Raw genomic sequence first — 18,788 nt, 5'->3', positions numbered from 1 at the left:
CTATTGTATTATGATACGTTTGTTATCTCCTTGTCTGTCATACAGACCCTGAAACAAATAAAACTGACGTTCAAAAGAAACTACACACCCGATTCTTTGGTAAATTTTTTTCTTTAACAGCATTAATATTTAATAAGTGTTTTGATTCTGCCATGTCACAAACATTGTGCAAATGTTTCCAAAACACCACAGATATTGCACCCAATCACTGGCAAAATATTTATGGTTTTAATGGGAATAGTCCTAAAATACTAAGGCCTAGATTTTCGAAGCTCTCTTAGCGCTAAGATAGTCGTAAGTGCCATTCATTAACATTAACTTACGACTATATTAGCGCTAAGGGAGCTTCGAAAATCTAGGCCCTGGTGTGTACTTTCTTATGTACATCAGTATATATCCAAGAAAGATCATGCAAGTCTAGAATATGTGGCAAGTCTAAGTTACCACGGTGTCTGAAAATGAAGACAGTACCTGGTCTCCTTTTCATTGTATCTTATTGTTATCTTTATGAACAGTTATTTTTTCTGTAAAATATGTTCATTTCAGAGACTAGATGTTAGTCTAAGTTACCCCCCTAACAAGTTTGTAGAAGTGCATCTGTAAATATAATCTTTACTTACACATCGCTCTGGGTGGTATATGTGTTGCTGAACAACGACTCCACTGCCATCCACCTGATTGGAACACGGGTCTAAAACAAGATATACAATCAAAGTGAGTTAGCTTACAGAGCTACAGATGACGTTTTTGGTCATTTAGTTACATACTCGTTTGTGTTCATCTCAATTGGGTATCCTAATTTTCCTTTGAGTAACCAAATAAATTGTACCCACCTCTCTCAAACTCATTGCCATTTTCCATAAATTGTAAAAATATGATAAAGTTTAAATGTTGGTTTACGTGTTTGTTATTTATATTTGATCTGTAATATGAGAAACGATAAGAAAGACTGCAAGTTGCCACGTTCATGTGTTGAAATAGAACCTCTCAATATACCTCAGGTATTTTACCTATTCTCTCCAATCTAATTTGACATTTTCGTGTGTACGCATGTTAGATAAAATTTATTGAGCATTTACAAAAATACAAAAAATACTTGTACGCAATAGACTTAATAGGAATTGAGTTTTCACATAATTATTCGCGGAATTTACTCAGATACGCAGCTTAACTTAACCTCTGTGAGTTTCAAAGTATGGATATTTTCTGTACATCTGGCGCAGCCTATTTGAATGTGAAACCAAACGCGCAGCTCTATCCCACGTGCGCCGAGCTGTTACATGTGCTGCCATCTATATTTCAATGTATCATTATTATCATCATTAGCTATTTATCAATACGTACACTAGATGTTTTGACGTATGTTTCATCGTTCTTGGAAAGCCCAAAATCTGCTATTTTGGCCACCAGATGGTCGCCTAGCAACACATTACGGGCAGCAACGTCACGGTGTATGATCTGAAACATGACAGCAGTGTTACTCAACGGCTACAACAAAACATCACCAACAAGAACAAGAATGATATCCATCAAAACGTCAACGCCATGACCTTTGTATATACGTATTTACATATATTTGATGCTTGTTTGTCATTTAACTCAGTATATTTCGCTGTATGATGGTGTCGTGTAAATAATCGAGTCTAGATCAGATGTTTCAGTGATTGACAGCATGAGCATGTATCTACACAATTGGGACACGATGACATGTGTCAACCAAGTCAGCGATCCTGACCACCCGATCCCGTTAGTCGCCTCTTACGACAAGCATGGGTTACTGAACATCAATTCTAACCCGGATCTTCACTTCTGTACATGATGGAAGACATTTGACAATATTGAAATGCATTTGACATAGAGTATTATTGAAATCCTTTGGCATGGAACAATATTATAGAAATACATCTGATACGACATATCATAGAAATACATTTGACACGGTTCATTACTGGAAATGCGAACGATTTCTTTTCCCAGCCATCTGTTACCAACGACATGTACAGTACATCGCGTTTAATCATTGAACACACACACAGATGACTAAATATAAACGCCGTGTGTTCACACTTTAGCAGACAGTGTTCATCCTGGTTTAGGGGCGATGGGGTAGCCAAGTGGTTAAAGCGTCTGCTCGTCAGAAGACCCGGGTTCGATTCCTCACATGGGTGTGTGTGAAGCCTATTTCTGGTGTCCCCCGTCGTGATATTGCTGGAATATTGCTAAAAGAGGCGTAAAACCATAGTTACTCACTTATTAATCCTCGATTATCCAGTGCGAAGCCCATTTCTGGTGTTCCCCGCCGTGATAGTGCTGGAAAATTGCTAAAAGCAGCGAAAAACCCAGCTCACTCACTCACTCGATTATCCATTTTATTATAATGAGTAAGTGAGTTTTGTTTTACGAGACTTTGGGCAATATTCCAGCAATATCACGGAGGGGGACACCAGAAATGAGCTTCACACATTGTACCCATGTGTGGAATCGAACCCGGGCCTTCGTCGTTAGGAGCGGACGCTTTAACCACTTGGTTACCCCACCACCCCCTTCTATTATGAGTTACTTATCACAGTTAACTGTATTATAGTCTTTCTCACAGTCCCTGAACCGCATTATTTTATCTTCAACCCAGCCCTCTCTGCAGTGCTAAAGCCCTAAATGAAGCAAGTCTAGAGATCCTCGGTTCTGAATCTCCCATCTCAATGCGGCTCCTTAAAAAGGAATTATTTGATTCTTTCCAAATTATATATATTCTGAGAATAAGTGTTATCCTATTGATGTATATGCCCACCTGTTTCTCGGCCAGGTGACAGAGGCCCTCTGCTGTGTCCAGTGCGAACTTGATGAGGGTGGTCAGTCGGAGAGTACTACAGTGGTCAGTGTTGGAGTACGTGTGGTTCTTCATCTTTCGACTCCGGCGGAGGAATGTCCTCATGTCCCCGTGCTTGCAATACTCCATCGCCACGTACATCACCCCTGGAATTGAGACGAACCCCGCATGACTTTACCGTATACTTATCATTAATGTTAATGGTTTAAATATTGCAATTAAAACTCGTTGCAATCCATACTTTTATACCTTGATTGTTTTGTTGTTTAACGCCGCACCCATCAATATATGGCTGCTGTCTGTTAATAATCGAGTCTGGACCAGACAATACAGAGATCAACAGCATGAGCATGTATCTACGCAACTGGGATACGATAACATTTGTCAACCAAGTCAGCGAGCCTGACCACCCGATCCCATTGTCGCCACTTACGACAAGCATGGGTTACTGAAGACCAACTGTAACACGGATCTTCACGGGTTTATATTCCTCGAAGCGGGGTTTAAATGAAACAGTAAACCGTGGTAGAACGGTTAAAATTACTATCGGATCCTTAGGTGCACATTTATGTTTTCGGTCATTATGAATTATGTACTGCTAGGGAACAAGAATATATACGCTTAAAAATCCCGAAAATGACACGCAATGATTGTAACACAGCACATCAGTTTGAAATGTAAAATCAGCGAGGGTGTATGCTTCAGTCTCACTGATAATTTCAATGGATCCAGTCAATCAGACTATTCACTAGTCTGTCACATAGACCCTGAAACAAATATATCCAAGGTAGCCCATGCTAGTGGCAAGTCTAGTTTACCACGGTTTCTGAACATGAAGAACGTCTCTGGGCTCCTTTTCATTACATTTTTTGGTTATTTTTTATGAACATTTTGTTATCTGTAAAATATGTTCTGAAATTCATTTCAGAGACTAGATGTTAATCTAACTCTTCACAAGCATGTATAGTTTTCTTGATGAGAATCTACTTTTTCGAAACCCAATTTGAAAAATAACCCTGTCAGTCAACAGGACGAAATGAATACCGCATCAATTAGGAGATATAGATACACATTGAGGAGAAGGCTGTTCTCCTGTAACTGTGTGTTTGTTACGCTTTTCCAGGTACATGACGACAGCCTGTAAATAATCGAATCTCGACCAGACAATCCATAGATCGACCTTATGCACATAGATCCACACCGTATGGTTATCATTGCAATCGGTCATGTAGCCAAGCATGACCACCCAATCCATTTAGGATTTGGAAACTGACGACTATTTCATGATTGAAAGGAAGAAGTCACTTTCAATACGACACTGTGGGCGGGAATGGGACCAAGGTATATATCGTATATGGAAATGACTAGCAAAGATCCAAAGAAGGCTCTTCTTGCTTCTCATACTATGTAATGGGGAGGTGGGGTAGCCTAGTGGTTAAAGTGTTTGCTCGTCACACCGAAGACCCGGTTCGATTCCCCACATGGGTACAATGTGTGAAGGCAATTTCTGGTGTCCCAGCTGTGATATTGCTGGAATATTGCTAAGAGCGGGGTAAAACTAATCTCACTCACTCACTCACTACTATGTAATGTAACAATGTGTGAATGATCAATTCAACAAACTCGTATCCTATTTTTAAAAAAATCTGTACCAGTAACAGCTTTCACCATTCCAAGTTGTGTTGGTTTTCAGTATTGTTTACGAATATAGCATTACCAGTGTGGTATGCATTGATCGATGTGAATAAATTACGTTCAAATACATATTGTTCACAAGTTTTGATCATTGTGATACGTGTTGTTTCGTTCGTGACCAGTGCATACCGCGGGAGTTCACCACAGAAGGGCAGCTAGTCCAACTAATAGTCATATATCAGATATTTCAAGCGGTCCTTACAACCCCACAGGTATGGTGTTTCGTGACGAACTAGATAACCTGGCGGACTGGCAACTCAAAGATAGAAGATGGTAAATGTCTCTCTGCTACACCAAGATTACAAATCAGGATATAGGTGTGGGCAAAGACAGACGAGTGATACGGATACCCGGGACTCCGAAGGATGGCGAACCATCTGTAGGTGTTCTTAGTTCCTTTAGATATTTAGAACCCGACCATTAAATATCCGGGGGTTGGAAGGGATGGTAGCCAACAAAGGAGGCGCCAAAATATTTTGACCCGATCACATCTTTGATCTGACCATTCAGCATATTGTTGTAGTCAAACCTTGTGCAAAATATGTTTTGAAACATTTTCGGGAACAGATTATCCCAGCAAACACACCCAACCCTACCCAAGAAAAGAAAAGAAATCAAATGGTCTGTCCCAACGGATAGAAGAGATGGTTGCCATGACTCACCTCTGATATGGCATGCCCCGACGAGGCAGACGACATTTTCATGTTTTCCCACCGCCTTCAGTATCGCCAGTTCATTCAGGAAGTCTCGTTTATCTTTGTCCGAGGCGTTGTCTGTCGTATAGCGAAATTCGTGAAGTAAACAGATTTAACACAGGACAGATTTGACGTCTGTTGGATACACACGTTACACAATCAAACAAAGATAAGTGACCCTGGATTCGTTCTTGTGCAGACATCGTGGCGTTTACGCCGTTCACGTTATCAAGATTCGAGTTCTGGAGAGAGAGGGAGACTGTTTTGGGAAACTATGTTAGTGCGCATCCAGGGTCCATGTTGTCTGTCTCGATACTCATATAACAAACATTGACGGATAACCTCCCCTTGCGGTCGCTATTTATGGGGTGCCGGAATTACGCCATTATTGACTTTTAAATGTACTTTAATGAAATCATTACTTTGAATCTTCTATTTCGTCATACACAATGGTTCTTGAATCGAAACATTTAGGGAATTGTAATTTTGACCATGCACATACTATCTTTCAGTGATTTACTAGTGTCAGTCGTGAAGGGCGTCTTGAATACCAAACATATGGTAGTTTCGGAACGTGAAACACCCTTGATCAACTTTTGTATAACCAAATCCAGCTTTCATTACGAACTGGAGATGAGCATGTTGTGGTCATTCATTTACTAACCTTTCAGTGACTTGACCGCTACAGGGACCTTAACCCCTCTTTCCTTCTTGACGAAACCTTTCTTGACCTGTCCGAATTGGCCGTTGCCAAGCTGGTCATTGGTCAGTATTAAATTGGAGCGTTGGATCTCTAAGGGGCTCCCCTGTATGATCTCGTATGTATTCGATGACTGCTCGGAACCCGCGCCCTGGAAATAGAACAAACGTCAACGTCAACTTCTAAACCAACGTCATCGAGACGTTTCAGCTGAATGTAAGACGCTGCAGCTTTGTTCACAGTCCCAAGTCGTCACAACGATCCAGAACACACAGTCAGCTGGATCACAAGTTGCAACGAGTTTGTATCAAGTTCTAACTATAAACAGGGGTTAAAGGGTCAGTGTGTACCCAGGACTCCCAAAGTGAAGTCTACGTTCGTTTGTTTTTGTGTGTTGTTTTCATTTGTCATGGGTAGAAGGGGTGGCGGATTGGTTTGTAGGGGGAACTTGTTTGGTTTGTTTAACATGTGTTACTATTATCCGTAAGAGCTACTATTGTCTTACATGTATAAGTCTACATGAGCTACCATTGTCTTACATGTATAAGTCTACATGAGCTACCATTGTCTTACATGTATAAGTCTACATGAGCTACTATTGTCTTACATGTATAAGTCTACATGAGCTACTATTGTCTTACATGTATAAGTCTACATGAGCTACCATTGTCTTACATGTATAAGTCTACATGAGCTACTATTGTCTTACATGTATAAGTCTACATGAGCTACCATTGTCTTACATGTATAAGTCTACATGAGTCTACATGACATGTATAAGTCTACATGAGCTATTGTCTTACATGTATAAGTCTACATGAGCTACTATTGTCTTACATGTATAAGTCTACATGAGCTACCATTGTCTTATGTATAAGTATAAGTCTTGTCTTATGAGCTACTATTGTCTTACATGTATAAGTCTACATGAGCTACCATTGTCTTACATGTATAAGTCTACATGAGCTACCATTGTCTTACATGTATAAGTCTACATGAGCTACTATTGTCTTACATGTATAAGTCTACATGAGCTACTATTGTCTTACATGTATAAGTCTACATGAGCTACTATTGTCTTACATGTATAAGTCTACATGAGCTACCATTGTCTTACATGTATAAGTCTACATGAGCTACCATTGTCTTACATGTATAAGTCTACATGAGCTACTATTGTCTTACATGTATAAGTCTACATGAGCTACCATTGTCTTACATGTGTATAAGTCTGAGCTACCATTGTCTTACATGTATAAGCTACTATTGTCTTACATGTATAAGTCTACATGAGCTACCATTGTCTTACATGTATAAGTCTACATGAGCTACTATTGTCTTACATGTCTAAGTCTACATGAGCTACCATTGTCTTACATGTAAGTCTACATGAGCTACCATTGTCTTACATGTATAAGTCTACATGAGCTACCATTGTCTTACATGTATAAGTCTACATGAGCTACCATTGTCTTACATGTATAAGTCTACATGAGCTACCATTGTCTTACATGTATAAGTCTACATGAGCTACTATTGCTACATGTATAAGTCTACATGAGCACCATTGTCTTACATGTATAAGTCTACATGAGCTACCATTGTCTTACATGTATAAGTCTACATGAGCTACCATTGTCTTACATGTATAAGTCTACATGAGCTACCATTGTCTTACATGTATAAGTCTACATGTACCATTGTCTTACATAAGTCTACATGAGCTACCATTGTCTTACATGTATAAGTCTACATGAGCTACCATTGTCTTACATGTGCTACTATTGTCTTACATGTATAAGTCTACATGAGCTACTATTGTCTTACATGTATAAGTCTACATGAGCTACCATTGTCTTACATGTATAAGTCTACATGAGCTACCATTGTCTTACATGTATAAGTCTACATGAGCTACCATTGTCTTACATGTATAAGTCTACATGAGCTACCATTGTCTTACATGTATAAGTCTACATGAGCTACCATTGTCTTACATGTATGGTGTCTGTGTGGGATCATCTACATAAGTCTACATGAGCTACCATTGTCTTATAAGTCTACATGAGCTACCATTGTCTTACATGTATAAGTCTACATGAGCTACCATTGTCTTACATGTATAAGTCTACATGAGCTACATTGTCTTACATGTGTAAGTCTACATGAGCTACTATTGTCTTATGTATAAGTCTACATGAGCTAAGTCTACATGAGCTACCCATTGTCTTACATGTATAAGTCTACATGTATAAGCTACTATTTGTCTTACATGTATAAGTCTACATGAGCTACTATTACATCTTACATGTATAAGTCTACATGAGCTACTATTGTCTTACATGTATAAGTCTACATGAGCTACCATTGTCTTACATGTATAAGTCTACATGAGCTACCATTGTCTTACATGTATAAGTCTACATGAGCTACCATTGTCTTACATGTATAAGTCTACATGAGCTACCATTGTCTTACATGTATAAGTCTACATGAGCTACCATTGTCTTACATGTATAAGTCTACATGAGCTACCATTGTCTTACATGTATAAGTCTACATGAGCTACCATTGTCTTACATGTATAAGTCTACATGAGCTACCATTGTCTTACATGTGTAAGTCTACATGAGCTACTATTGTCTTACGTGTATAAGTCTACATGAGCTACTATTGTCTTACGTGTATAAGTCTACATGAGCTACTATTGTCTTACGTGTGTAAGTCTGTACAGCCTGCTCGGGAGCCCGAGTCTTCTGGGTCGGATGACCATGAAGTAGAGGATGGTAGACGACAGCACCAGCACGATCACCACCAGGGACACGATCAGCACCGGCAGCACAGGCTTCAACGTGCTCGGCAACGTCTTCTGTAGCATCACTGAAAAAGGTGATGAGGTATTGGTGAGGGCGACGGCGAAACGAGTTTTCAAAACAATTTTTACAGTGCTATGAAGACAGTGGTTAAAACGTGCTGTGCATCATCAAATACTGCAACTAGCGAGTGAGTGAATTTTAGTTTTACAACGCTTTTAGAAATATTCCAGCAATATCATGGCGGGGGACACCAGAAATAGGCTTCACACGTTTTACCCGGGTCTTCGGCGTGACGAGCGAACGCCTTAACCACTAGGCTACCCCACCGCCCCTGCAACTAATGAATAGATGACAACACGTGGGTAGATAGCTGCATGACTGTGATACTGCAACGTTAAAGTTTAAAGAGTAAGGGCACTTGAAGGCCAGTTTACACCTTTTCCGTGGCGGTTTGTACACTTGTAACAGCCTTGACCCCTCAAATCTCAATTGATTGATATCATACGCTACCACCAATGGAATCGTTCAATCAAAGCATTGTCTAGGTTACATTTTGAGAATTACATGAGTCATAGCATTAAGGTCGCTTTGTGTAAGTGGATCCATCAGGCTAACATCCATTCCACGATTCAAAGATGGGGTGTATTATCCAGTATATCATATTTCCATATGATATTAACGCCGAATGACAGACAGACAGACAGTTTTATTTCAGTATACAAGGCCATGGCCCACATTACAGAATAATTTTACATTTGGTTTGATGCTGGTAAAACCAGTAATAGTCATACATTATTGCCTCTGAAAGCTACGGAAACATTTTTTGCACAATGTACAGGCATAATATACCCTTCTAAAGAAAAAGTAGCAATACTTATCAAAACATCATCCTTAGATGACACAAGTCTAACAAGACTATCTTTACACGGGTTACCAATATATAGGTATGGTGGAAAACATTCTATCTTATGCATCTTTTAAACATTGACAATTTAAATGGTATTCCTCTTCAACTACTGGTATAGCAATATAAACAGAGTCTATTGCAGTACAGTGTATTATGCCTGCCTGTTACAGTTGGAGGTTGGAAGCTATCATATCTGGACTAGCTTAAAACATGTTTATAATACTGTAGAATATATCTAAGGAAATATATCTTTCAATTTGCACAAGTGTCATAAAGTGACAGTATGTTGTATTTTGCTTTATAAAGTGTCTGACATATTTGCACAGTGTATAGGCATAACATATCTAAGAAATAACATATGGATCTTAATGTGTAGAACATTGACTGAAATTTATACATTTCTAATTTTACGAGCCTTCATCAGAAACTTAGCAATACTTGTCAAAACATTTTCATCTTTACATGACATAAGGCTTGCAAAACTTTCCCTATCCGGGTTTTTAATATAGGTATGGTGGAAACATTCAATTCTTGCATCTTTATAGCGTTGACAAACCATCAATAGGTGGTATTAATCTTCAACTAATGACATGCCTTTGCTATGACAATATAAACAAATTCTATTACAGTACAGTGTATTATTATGCCTCCCTGTTTCAATTGCAAGTTTGAAGTTTTTACATCTGAACTGGCTTAAAACATGTTTGTAACACTATGGAATGTCTAAGGACAGATATCTTTCAACTTGCAAAATTGTCTTAAATTGACAGTATGTCTGACATTTGCTCATAAGTGAAACGGTATGATGCCAATCTTGGTTCAATCAATCAGACAATCTCTGCTTAAAAAGTGAGATAAACATTTTTACATTTCCTATGTCTTGACTTATCCATAAAATACCAAAACCATATTGAAATAAAATATTTCTGATATGCGATGCCCATGTAATTCTCCCTACATCATCAAGTGTCTTAAGCATACAATAAGCTTGATAAGGTATTCTATTGTTATCCATCATAATCAACTTACACCAATATTTAACCGATTTTAACATGTAATTATACTGAAGGGGAACTCTGCCACATTCACCCAATGCCATAACATTACATGTATATTTATTCAGCCTCAATACCCTCTTGCATAACTGTGTTTGTACTCTTTCAGTAATTTGTGAATAGTGAACACCCCATACCTCTGCTCCATAAGTAACTATAGGTAAAATCATTGTGTCAAAAACTTTAAATACATCAGTACAAGAGACTAATCCATATTTATATTGGTAACCATAGAATGCCATTAAAGCTTTATTTGCCTGAGATGCTAAACAACTCTGTGCCCTAGTCCATGATAGAGTAGGAGTAAACACAACACCAAGATATCTATAATTATTAACAGTCTCTATTTTGTTGCCCTTATAGTACCATTTTTCATACGATCTGAGGGGACCACCTCTACGAAACACCATGATTTTAGTTTTGCTTATGTTTATCCTCATTCCTGTCTCATCACAAAACCTTTCCAGAACGTTTACCTTCCTTTGGAGTTGAGCAGCAGTATCACTAACACCAGAAATATCATCCGCAAAAAATAGTGCAACCACGTTTGGACACTCTTGAGTCATGAAAATACCATTTCCACCTTTCTCCTCAAGCATCACTGATAACCGGTTTATGAAAATGATAAATATTATAGGACTTAAAATGCAGCCTTGCCTAGTTCCGATATTACGCTTGAAAAAACTCTGTTATTGCACTGGGTGTTCTGACACAGGATGCAAGAGATGAATGCATGGAAATCAGGAATTTAAGAAATCTACCTTTAACACCGGTTATGGATTGGAATGGATTCGCTACCACTCCAGGTTCGTCATGGGTACCATGTGTGAAGCCAATTTCTGGTGTCCCCCGCCGTGATGTTGCTGGTATATTGCTAAAAGTGGCGTAAAATCCAACTCACTCGCTCCAGGTTCGTCTGAAAGGTGGTTACCAACCTTGTGCACATCTGCGTCCCGTCCATCCCAGCTCACAGCCGTGAGGACATGTCCCCGTCTCCTTGTCACAGACTGGTCCTCCTGCACACTTCCCGCACCGGAACTTGCAGTCCTCGCCATAGAACCCGGGCTCACACTCTGGGGACAAGAGGACAACCTAGACTAACGCCTAGTCCCTGAATATATATTATTTTGGTAGTAACAAGTAAACCCATTTAAATTGAAAAGGAGCCCCAGTGAGTTGGGAGATTGGGAAATCTAAACGTGCTTCATTTAGAACTTTAGCGTTGCAAGGAGGGCAAGGCAGTAGGGGAAATAATGTTCTTCACATGTGTATCATAGTTCATTGCATTGCTTGTATGTTCTTGTATGTCCTGACTGAACTAGCTACTATTCAAGCTACAACACGCTGATCTATAAATATTCGAATCTGGACCAGAGAAACCAATGGTTGATACGACGAGCAACGTTTCACGTTGTCGGTGTATGATGACATGTAAGGTACCGAGTTACAATATACCCACTGAACCCTTTCATTAATATTTAACACTTACATGTCTGTCATAACAAATAAAACTTTGAAATATAAGCGGCATTAGTCCTGACGACATTAGATGTTCAGTCATTCAACCTTTGGCACAAATACTATGCAAATAAAATCAAACGTTTGCTTGCTGTGTCACAATCGTTAGAATAATTATATGCAAATCAATTACATATATAAAATTTGAGAACATATTGAAATATAATTCTATACCCGTAAAGTTGAACTTACATACAAAAGTGTATATAACACTGTAGTTATCTGAAAAAATAGAAAGGATACCTCACTAAAGTCAAATATGGCCGGAACTACTTTCAGACTGATTCATTTTCAGGGACAAAAATTCATACCTATTACATCAATTTGTCTTTTCTCGTGGAATATATGTCTATATAATTTCGTTACCCTAGATTTTGTGCCTCATGTACTCTCAGCCAGGGCACTGGATGAAAAATTCGTAATAATTTCCTTAAAACCTCTAAAAATTCGTATTGAAAGTCCATTACTGACCATCTTGGCAGAAGACGCCCTTCCAGCCAGGCGCGCATCCCCGGGAACAGATGCCGTTGATGGGGTCACACAAGGAGCTGTTCTGACAGTGACCACATTTCAGGGTGCAGTTGGTGCCATACTGACCCTGTACGCATTCTGAAATAGAAACAATCTAACTGCATTCCAACACAAGACAGGTCCGATTCGCATTTCAGAGCCTAATAAGAGCATTTTTAAGAGGAAGGGGAGTCTTAATTCCAATGAACAGAAATTTGAAGTTGAAGTAGAGAAGGGAGTGGGGGCTTTTAAAACCTTTTTTTCCTTCTTGAGAATTTTAAGAAAGCAATTTTACCATGCTGGCACCGTTCACCGCTCCATCCTCTAGCGCATCCGTCTGCGCATTCCCCGGTCACGTGGTCGCATGTTCCTTTCAGACATCGCCCACAAACACCACCGCAGCTCTCCCCATATCGTCCATGTTGACAACCTGTAGTGAACACATCGTGTAAGTAGTGACAGGCTGTAAGTCTAACTACCCACAGGCATGCAGTCAACACCCCGTCTAACTACCCACAGACCTACAGTCAACTCTCCGTCTATCTACCCATAGACCGACAGTCAACACTCCGTCTAACTACCCACAGGCGTGCAGTCAACACCCTGTCTAACTACCCACAGGAATGCAGTCAACACTCCGTCTATCTACCCATAGACCTACAGTCAACACTCCGTCTATCTACCCACACACCTACAGTCAACACTCCGTCTATCTACCCACAGGCGTGCAGTCAACACCCCGTCTAACTACCCACAGGCGTGCAGTCAACACCCTGTCTAACTACCCACAGGCGTGCAGTCAACACCCTGTCAACACCCGCAGTCAATACAACTACCCACAGGCGTGCAGTCAACACTCCGTCTATCTACCCACAGGCGTGCAGTCAACACCCGTCTAACTACCCACAGACCTGCAGTCAACACCCCGTCTAACTACCCACAGACCTGCAGTCAACACCCCGTCTAACTACCCACAGACCTGCAGTCAACACCCGTCTATCTACCCACAGACGTGCAGTCACCTGCAGTCAACACTCCGTCTAACTACCCACAGGCGTGCAGTCAACACCCCGTCTAACTACCCACAGACCTGCAGTCAACACCCTGTCTAACTACCCACAGACCTGCAGTCAACACCCCGTCTAACTACCCACAGACCTGCAGTCAACACCCGTCTATCTACCCACAGACCTGCAGTCAACACCCCGTCTATCTACCCACAGACCTGCAGTCAACACTCCGTCTAACTACCCACAGGCGTGCAGTCAACACCCGTACCTAGTCAACACTCCAGTCAGTCTACCCACCTGCAGTCAACACTCCATGCAGTCAACACACTCTGTCTATTCTACCCACAGGTCTAGTCAACACCCTGTCTACCCACAGACCTGCAGTCAACACCCTGTCTAATTACCCCACAGTGCTCAACACCCCAGTCTACTACCACAACTACCTGCAGTCAACAGGCACCCAACACCCCCTCCGTAATCTACCCATAGACCTGCAGTCAACACCCGGTCTAACTAAACTACCCAGACCTGCAGTCAACACCCTGTCTACCTGCAGTCAACACCCCATCTAACTACCCACAGACCTGCCAGTCAACACCCTGTCTAACTGCAGTCCACCCGTCTAACTAGAGACCTGCAGTCAACACCCTGTCTAACTACCCAAAGACCTCCGAACTACTCTGAACCTGCAGTCAACACCCCGTCTATCTACCACTGTCAGTCAACACCCCTGTCTAACTACCCACACAGACCTGCAGTCAACACTCCTCTAACTACCCACAGACCTGCAGTCAACACTCTGCCTATTCTACCCAATACCTGCAGTCAGCACCTCCATCTAACTACCCACAGGCGTGAGTCCAGCCACTACCTGTCTATTCTACCCACAGCCCTGTCTAACTACCCACAGACCTGCAGTCAACACCCGTCTAACTACTCACAGACCTGCAGTCAACACCCCGTCTATCTACCCACAGACCTGCAGTCAACACTCCGTCTAACTACCCACATACCTGCAGTCAACACTCCGTCAAACTACCCACAGGCGTGCAGTCAACACTCCGTCTATCTACCCACAGGCATGCAGTCGACACCCCGTCTAACTACCCACAGACCTGCAGTCAACACTCTGTCTAACTACCCAAAGACCTGCAGTCAGCACTCCGTCTATATACCCAAAGACCTGCAGTCAACACCCCGTCTATCTACCCACAGACCTGCAGTCAACACTCCGTCTAACTACCCACATACTTGCAGTCAACACTCCGTTAAACTACCCACAGGCGTGCAGTCAACACCCCGTCTATCTACCCACAGGCATGCAGTCAACACTCCATCTAACTACCCAAAGACCTGCAGTCAACACTCTGTCTAACTACCCACATACCTGAAGTCAACACGCCATCTAACTACCCAAAGACCTGCAGTCAACACCCCGTCTGTCTACCCACACACATGCAGTCAACACTCCGTCTAACTACCCAAAGACCTGCAGTCAACACTCCGTCTAACTCCCCAAAGACCTGCGGTCAACACCCCGTCTATCTACCCACAGGCGTGCAGTCAACACCCCGTCTAACTGCCAACATACCTGCAGTTAACACCCCGTCTAACTACCCACATACCTGCAGTCAACACCCTGTCTAACTACCCAGATACCTGCAGTCAACACCCCGTCTATCTACCCACATACCTGCAGTCAACACCCCGTCTAACTACCCAAAGACCTGCAGTCAACACCCGTCTATCTACCCACAGGCGTGCAGTCAACAACCCGTCTAACTACCCACATACCTGCAGTCAACACCCCGTCAAACTACCCTCAGGCGTGCAGTCAACACCCCGTGTAACTACCCACATACTGCAGTCAACACCCAGTCTAACTACCCACATACCTGCAGTCAACACCCCGTCTATCTACCCACAGGCGTGCAGTCAACACCCCGTCTAACTACCCACATACCTGCAGTCAACACCCTGTCTAACTACCCACATACCTGCAGTCAACACCCTGTCTAACTACCCACATACCTGCAGTCAACACCCCGTCTATCTACCCACATACCTGCAGTCAACACCCCGTCTAACTACCCACATACCTGCAGTCAGCACCCCGTCTATCTACCCACATACCTGCAGTCAACACCCTGTCTAACTACCCACATACCTGCAGTCAACACCCCGTCTATCTACCCACATACCTGCAGTCAACACCCCGTCTAACTACCCACATACCTGCAGTCAACACCCCGTCTATCTACCCACATACCTGCAGTCAACACCCCGTCTAACTACCCACATACCTGCAGTCAACACTCCGTCTAACTACCCACATACCTGCAGTCAACACCCCGTCTATCTACCCACGAATCTGCAGTCAACACCCTGTCTAACTACCCACGGATCTGCAGTCAACACCCCGTCTAACTACCCACGGATCTGCAGTCAACACCCCGTCTAACTACAAGACAAGTCCTAAAAAAGGTTTCTTTCTCCATCTGACTTACTCTGGAGACATTTGAACCCTAATCTCCCCGGCTCGCACCCTTGAAGACAGTGCCCAGTCTCGTGGTCACAGGAGGTCTGGCCGATACAGCCCCCACAAATCTGTGTGCAGTCTATGCCATAGGTTCCCGGGGGGCACTCTGTTGAGTAAAGAGACAACGGTGTATGGAATGAATCAGAGATTGAGGCCTGTAAACCGTGTAGCCTGTGCAGGCAAGTGGCTGATAGCATGAACAACGATCAAAGTGATCATTTGGGGGCTTTAATAGCTATTTATTCTAAGAACGCTTCAGAATTTATGAAAGCAATTTTACCATGCTGGGAGCGTTCACAGATTATCTTTCTGTTTTCAATTTTATTTTTTCTTTATTTGGTATCAGTAGTAGTACACTCACTCTGGTCACATCTTTGTCCCTCCCAACCTGGCTCGCACCCTCCGCTACACACACCTGTGACGGCGTTACACGTTTGACGACGACGGCAGTAGCCACACTTTCCTTTACAATCTCGACCAAACGTATACGGCTCGCATGCTGAAATTTACAGCGACAAATATATCATAAACAACAAAACAGGAAAAATCTTTAACTGTACTCATCAATTTACATCTTTGCAGACTCATAACAACAACAATTATAACAACTCTTTCAGATGAAAGCATCGTCAACGTAGATGAACGCATTTTCCACGTTGATGAAAATATCTTCTACTTAAACGAAAATAACTCCTACTTAGATGAAAGTATCTTCAACTTAGACGAAAGTATCTTCTACGTAGATGTGAGCATATTTGGCGTAGATGAATGTATCTTCTACGTAGATGGAAGCATCTTCTACATCGATGAATGTATCTCTATGTAGATGAGAGCACCTTCTACTAAGATGCAAATATGTTCTACTTAGATAAAAATATCTTCAACTTAAATGAAAATATCTTCGACTTAAACGAATGTATCTTCTACGTAAATAAAAGTATCTTCTACTCAGATGAAAATATGTTCTACTTAAATGAAAATACCTTCTACTTAACTAAAAATATCTTTTACTTGAACGAATGTATCTTCTACGTAAATGAAAGTATCTTCTACTTAGATCAAAATATGTTCTACTTAAATGAAAATATTTTCTACTTAAATGATAATAGGCCGCCTCCGTGGTGTAGTGGTTAGAGCGTCCGCCCGGAGAGCGGAAGGTCGCGGGTTCGATCCCCGACCGCGTCATACCAAAAGACGTTAAAATATGGTACTTGTTGGTCCCTATCTGGCGCTCGGCATTAATGGGTACAACAAGGACTGGTCGGCTCGGAGTCAGTATGATGTGTCTGAGTGAGATATTCATGCTTCACTGCGGCATGATATCTCAGTGAGCTAGCACTATAAAACCAGCATAAGTCTGGGCTAGTACAAGCAGCCGCACATACACATACACACGCATGCACGTCGTCATATGAGCGAAATATTCTCAAGCACGACGTTAAACCCAATTTCACCTCACCTCACCTCACCTCACCTCACCTCACCTCCCTCACCTCACCTCACCTCACTTATACTTGTATGTCTTGTGTTTCTCTTTCTGGCAGTCATTTTGTTTTATTACGTTGCATTGCATTTCAGGTTCTATTTTACTCTATCAATAAATAACCGCGATCAACTTAACTGAGGTATATCTAATCAATGCAGTAATCTCACAACTAATGTACGGCTAAACAACGCAACAATAGATACGTCAAGTTGATAAGCGAGACTAGTATACTGTATATCGACGTCTCGCCAGAAGTCATTTTCAACGTGAAATATCAGGAACAGCTGGCGTCATGTTCACCATACAGCTGGGCTCCGTCTCTGGAGCTATTTATGTCACGGATTTCTAGAATGTGGTCCTTTGGATACATATCTTGTTTGAAAATGATCCATACTCGACAACTGTAAGTAGCTGGTTTTTCTTGTGGTATTTCCGTTTACAGGGAGAGACACTATTTCATGATGTTTTTACTGATAACGTATGTTGGGACAAGGCTGATTGCACGTATGTCTGTGGCTGACATAGATCCCTTTTCAATAGTCCTCGATCTAGACTAACGTTTAGTGTTAAAATATACAATTTTGACAACAAGCAGCCACATATCTATTGAAGCTCCAAAGGCATCCTATAACATGGTTCAATGAAAGGTGGGTCAAAATGCCGATCACTGTTCAGTAACTATTGGCATGCCGTTATGACATAGCATTGTCTCAATTCCTATACTTGTCCAAAGACAGTGCCGGGTATAGGGTGGTCACAATGACTTCTAAGCTCTCGACCCGTGAAGATCCGGGGTAGAATAGGTATTCAGCAACCCATGTGCTTGCCATAAAAGGCGACTATGCTTGTCGTAAGAGGCGACTAACGGGATCGGGTGGTCAGTTTCGCTGACTTTGTTGACACATGTCTTCGGTTCCCAGTTGCGCAGATCGATGCTCATGCTGTTGATCACTGGATTGTGTGGTCCAGACTCGATTATTTACAGACCGCCGCCATATAGCTGGGAGATTGCTGAGTGCGGCGTAAAACT

General features: G+C 41.7%; 2 protein-coding genes across 3 annotated transcripts in view; one reads left to right on the top strand and one right to left on the bottom strand.

Moving 5' to 3' along the window:
- The window catches only part of LOC124254950 (angiopoietin-1 receptor-like), a 60,165-nt gene that overhangs the window by 6,718 nt on the left and 34,659 nt on the right, over nucleotides 1-18,788 (bottom strand). The window contains exons 4-14 of the mRNA XM_046688787.1: nucleotides 16,634-16,771; nucleotides 16,241-16,378; nucleotides 13,019-13,153; nucleotides 12,685-12,822; nucleotides 11,631-11,768; nucleotides 8,634-8,797; nucleotides 5,882-6,068; nucleotides 5,185-5,295; nucleotides 2,789-2,973; nucleotides 1,345-1,458; nucleotides 621-691 (exon numbers count right to left, since the gene is read on the bottom strand). Of these exons, the coding sequence (XP_046544743.1) occupies nucleotides 621-691; nucleotides 1,345-1,458; nucleotides 2,789-2,973; nucleotides 5,185-5,295; nucleotides 5,882-6,068; nucleotides 8,634-8,797; nucleotides 11,631-11,768; nucleotides 12,685-12,822; nucleotides 13,019-13,153; nucleotides 16,241-16,378; nucleotides 16,634-16,771 (1,519 nt within the window). The remainder of the gene's footprint in view (nucleotides 1-620; nucleotides 692-1,344; nucleotides 1,459-2,788; nucleotides 2,974-5,184; nucleotides 5,296-5,881; nucleotides 6,069-8,633; nucleotides 8,798-11,630; nucleotides 11,769-12,684; nucleotides 12,823-13,018; nucleotides 13,154-16,240; nucleotides 16,379-16,633; nucleotides 16,772-18,788) is intronic.
- The window catches only part of LOC124254951 (UDP-N-acetylglucosamine/UDP-glucose/GDP-mannose transporter-like), a 74,734-nt gene continuing 74,012 nt past the window's right edge, over nucleotides 18,067-18,788 (top strand). For both annotated transcript variants that reach the window (XR_006892586.1, XM_046688788.1), the window contains exon 1: nucleotides 18,067-18,161. Coding sequence is in view for 1 of the 2 variants with exons in the window: in XM_046688788.1 (XP_046544744.1) it covers nucleotides 18,091-18,161 (71 nt within the window). In the remaining variant the exon portion in view is untranslated. The remainder of the gene's footprint in view (nucleotides 18,162-18,788) is intronic.

The sequence above is a fragment of the Haliotis rubra genome, unplaced genomic scaffold (assembly GCF_003918875.1).
Source record: "Haliotis rubra isolate DU_JTF1 unplaced genomic scaffold, ASM391887v1 Scf588, whole genome shotgun sequence".
NCBI classification, from domain to species: Eukaryota; Metazoa; Mollusca; class Gastropoda; order Lepetellida; family Haliotidae; genus Haliotis; species Haliotis rubra.
Note: the sequence above shows the minus strand (reverse complement) of the source record. Positions and strands in the feature narration are given on the sequence as shown.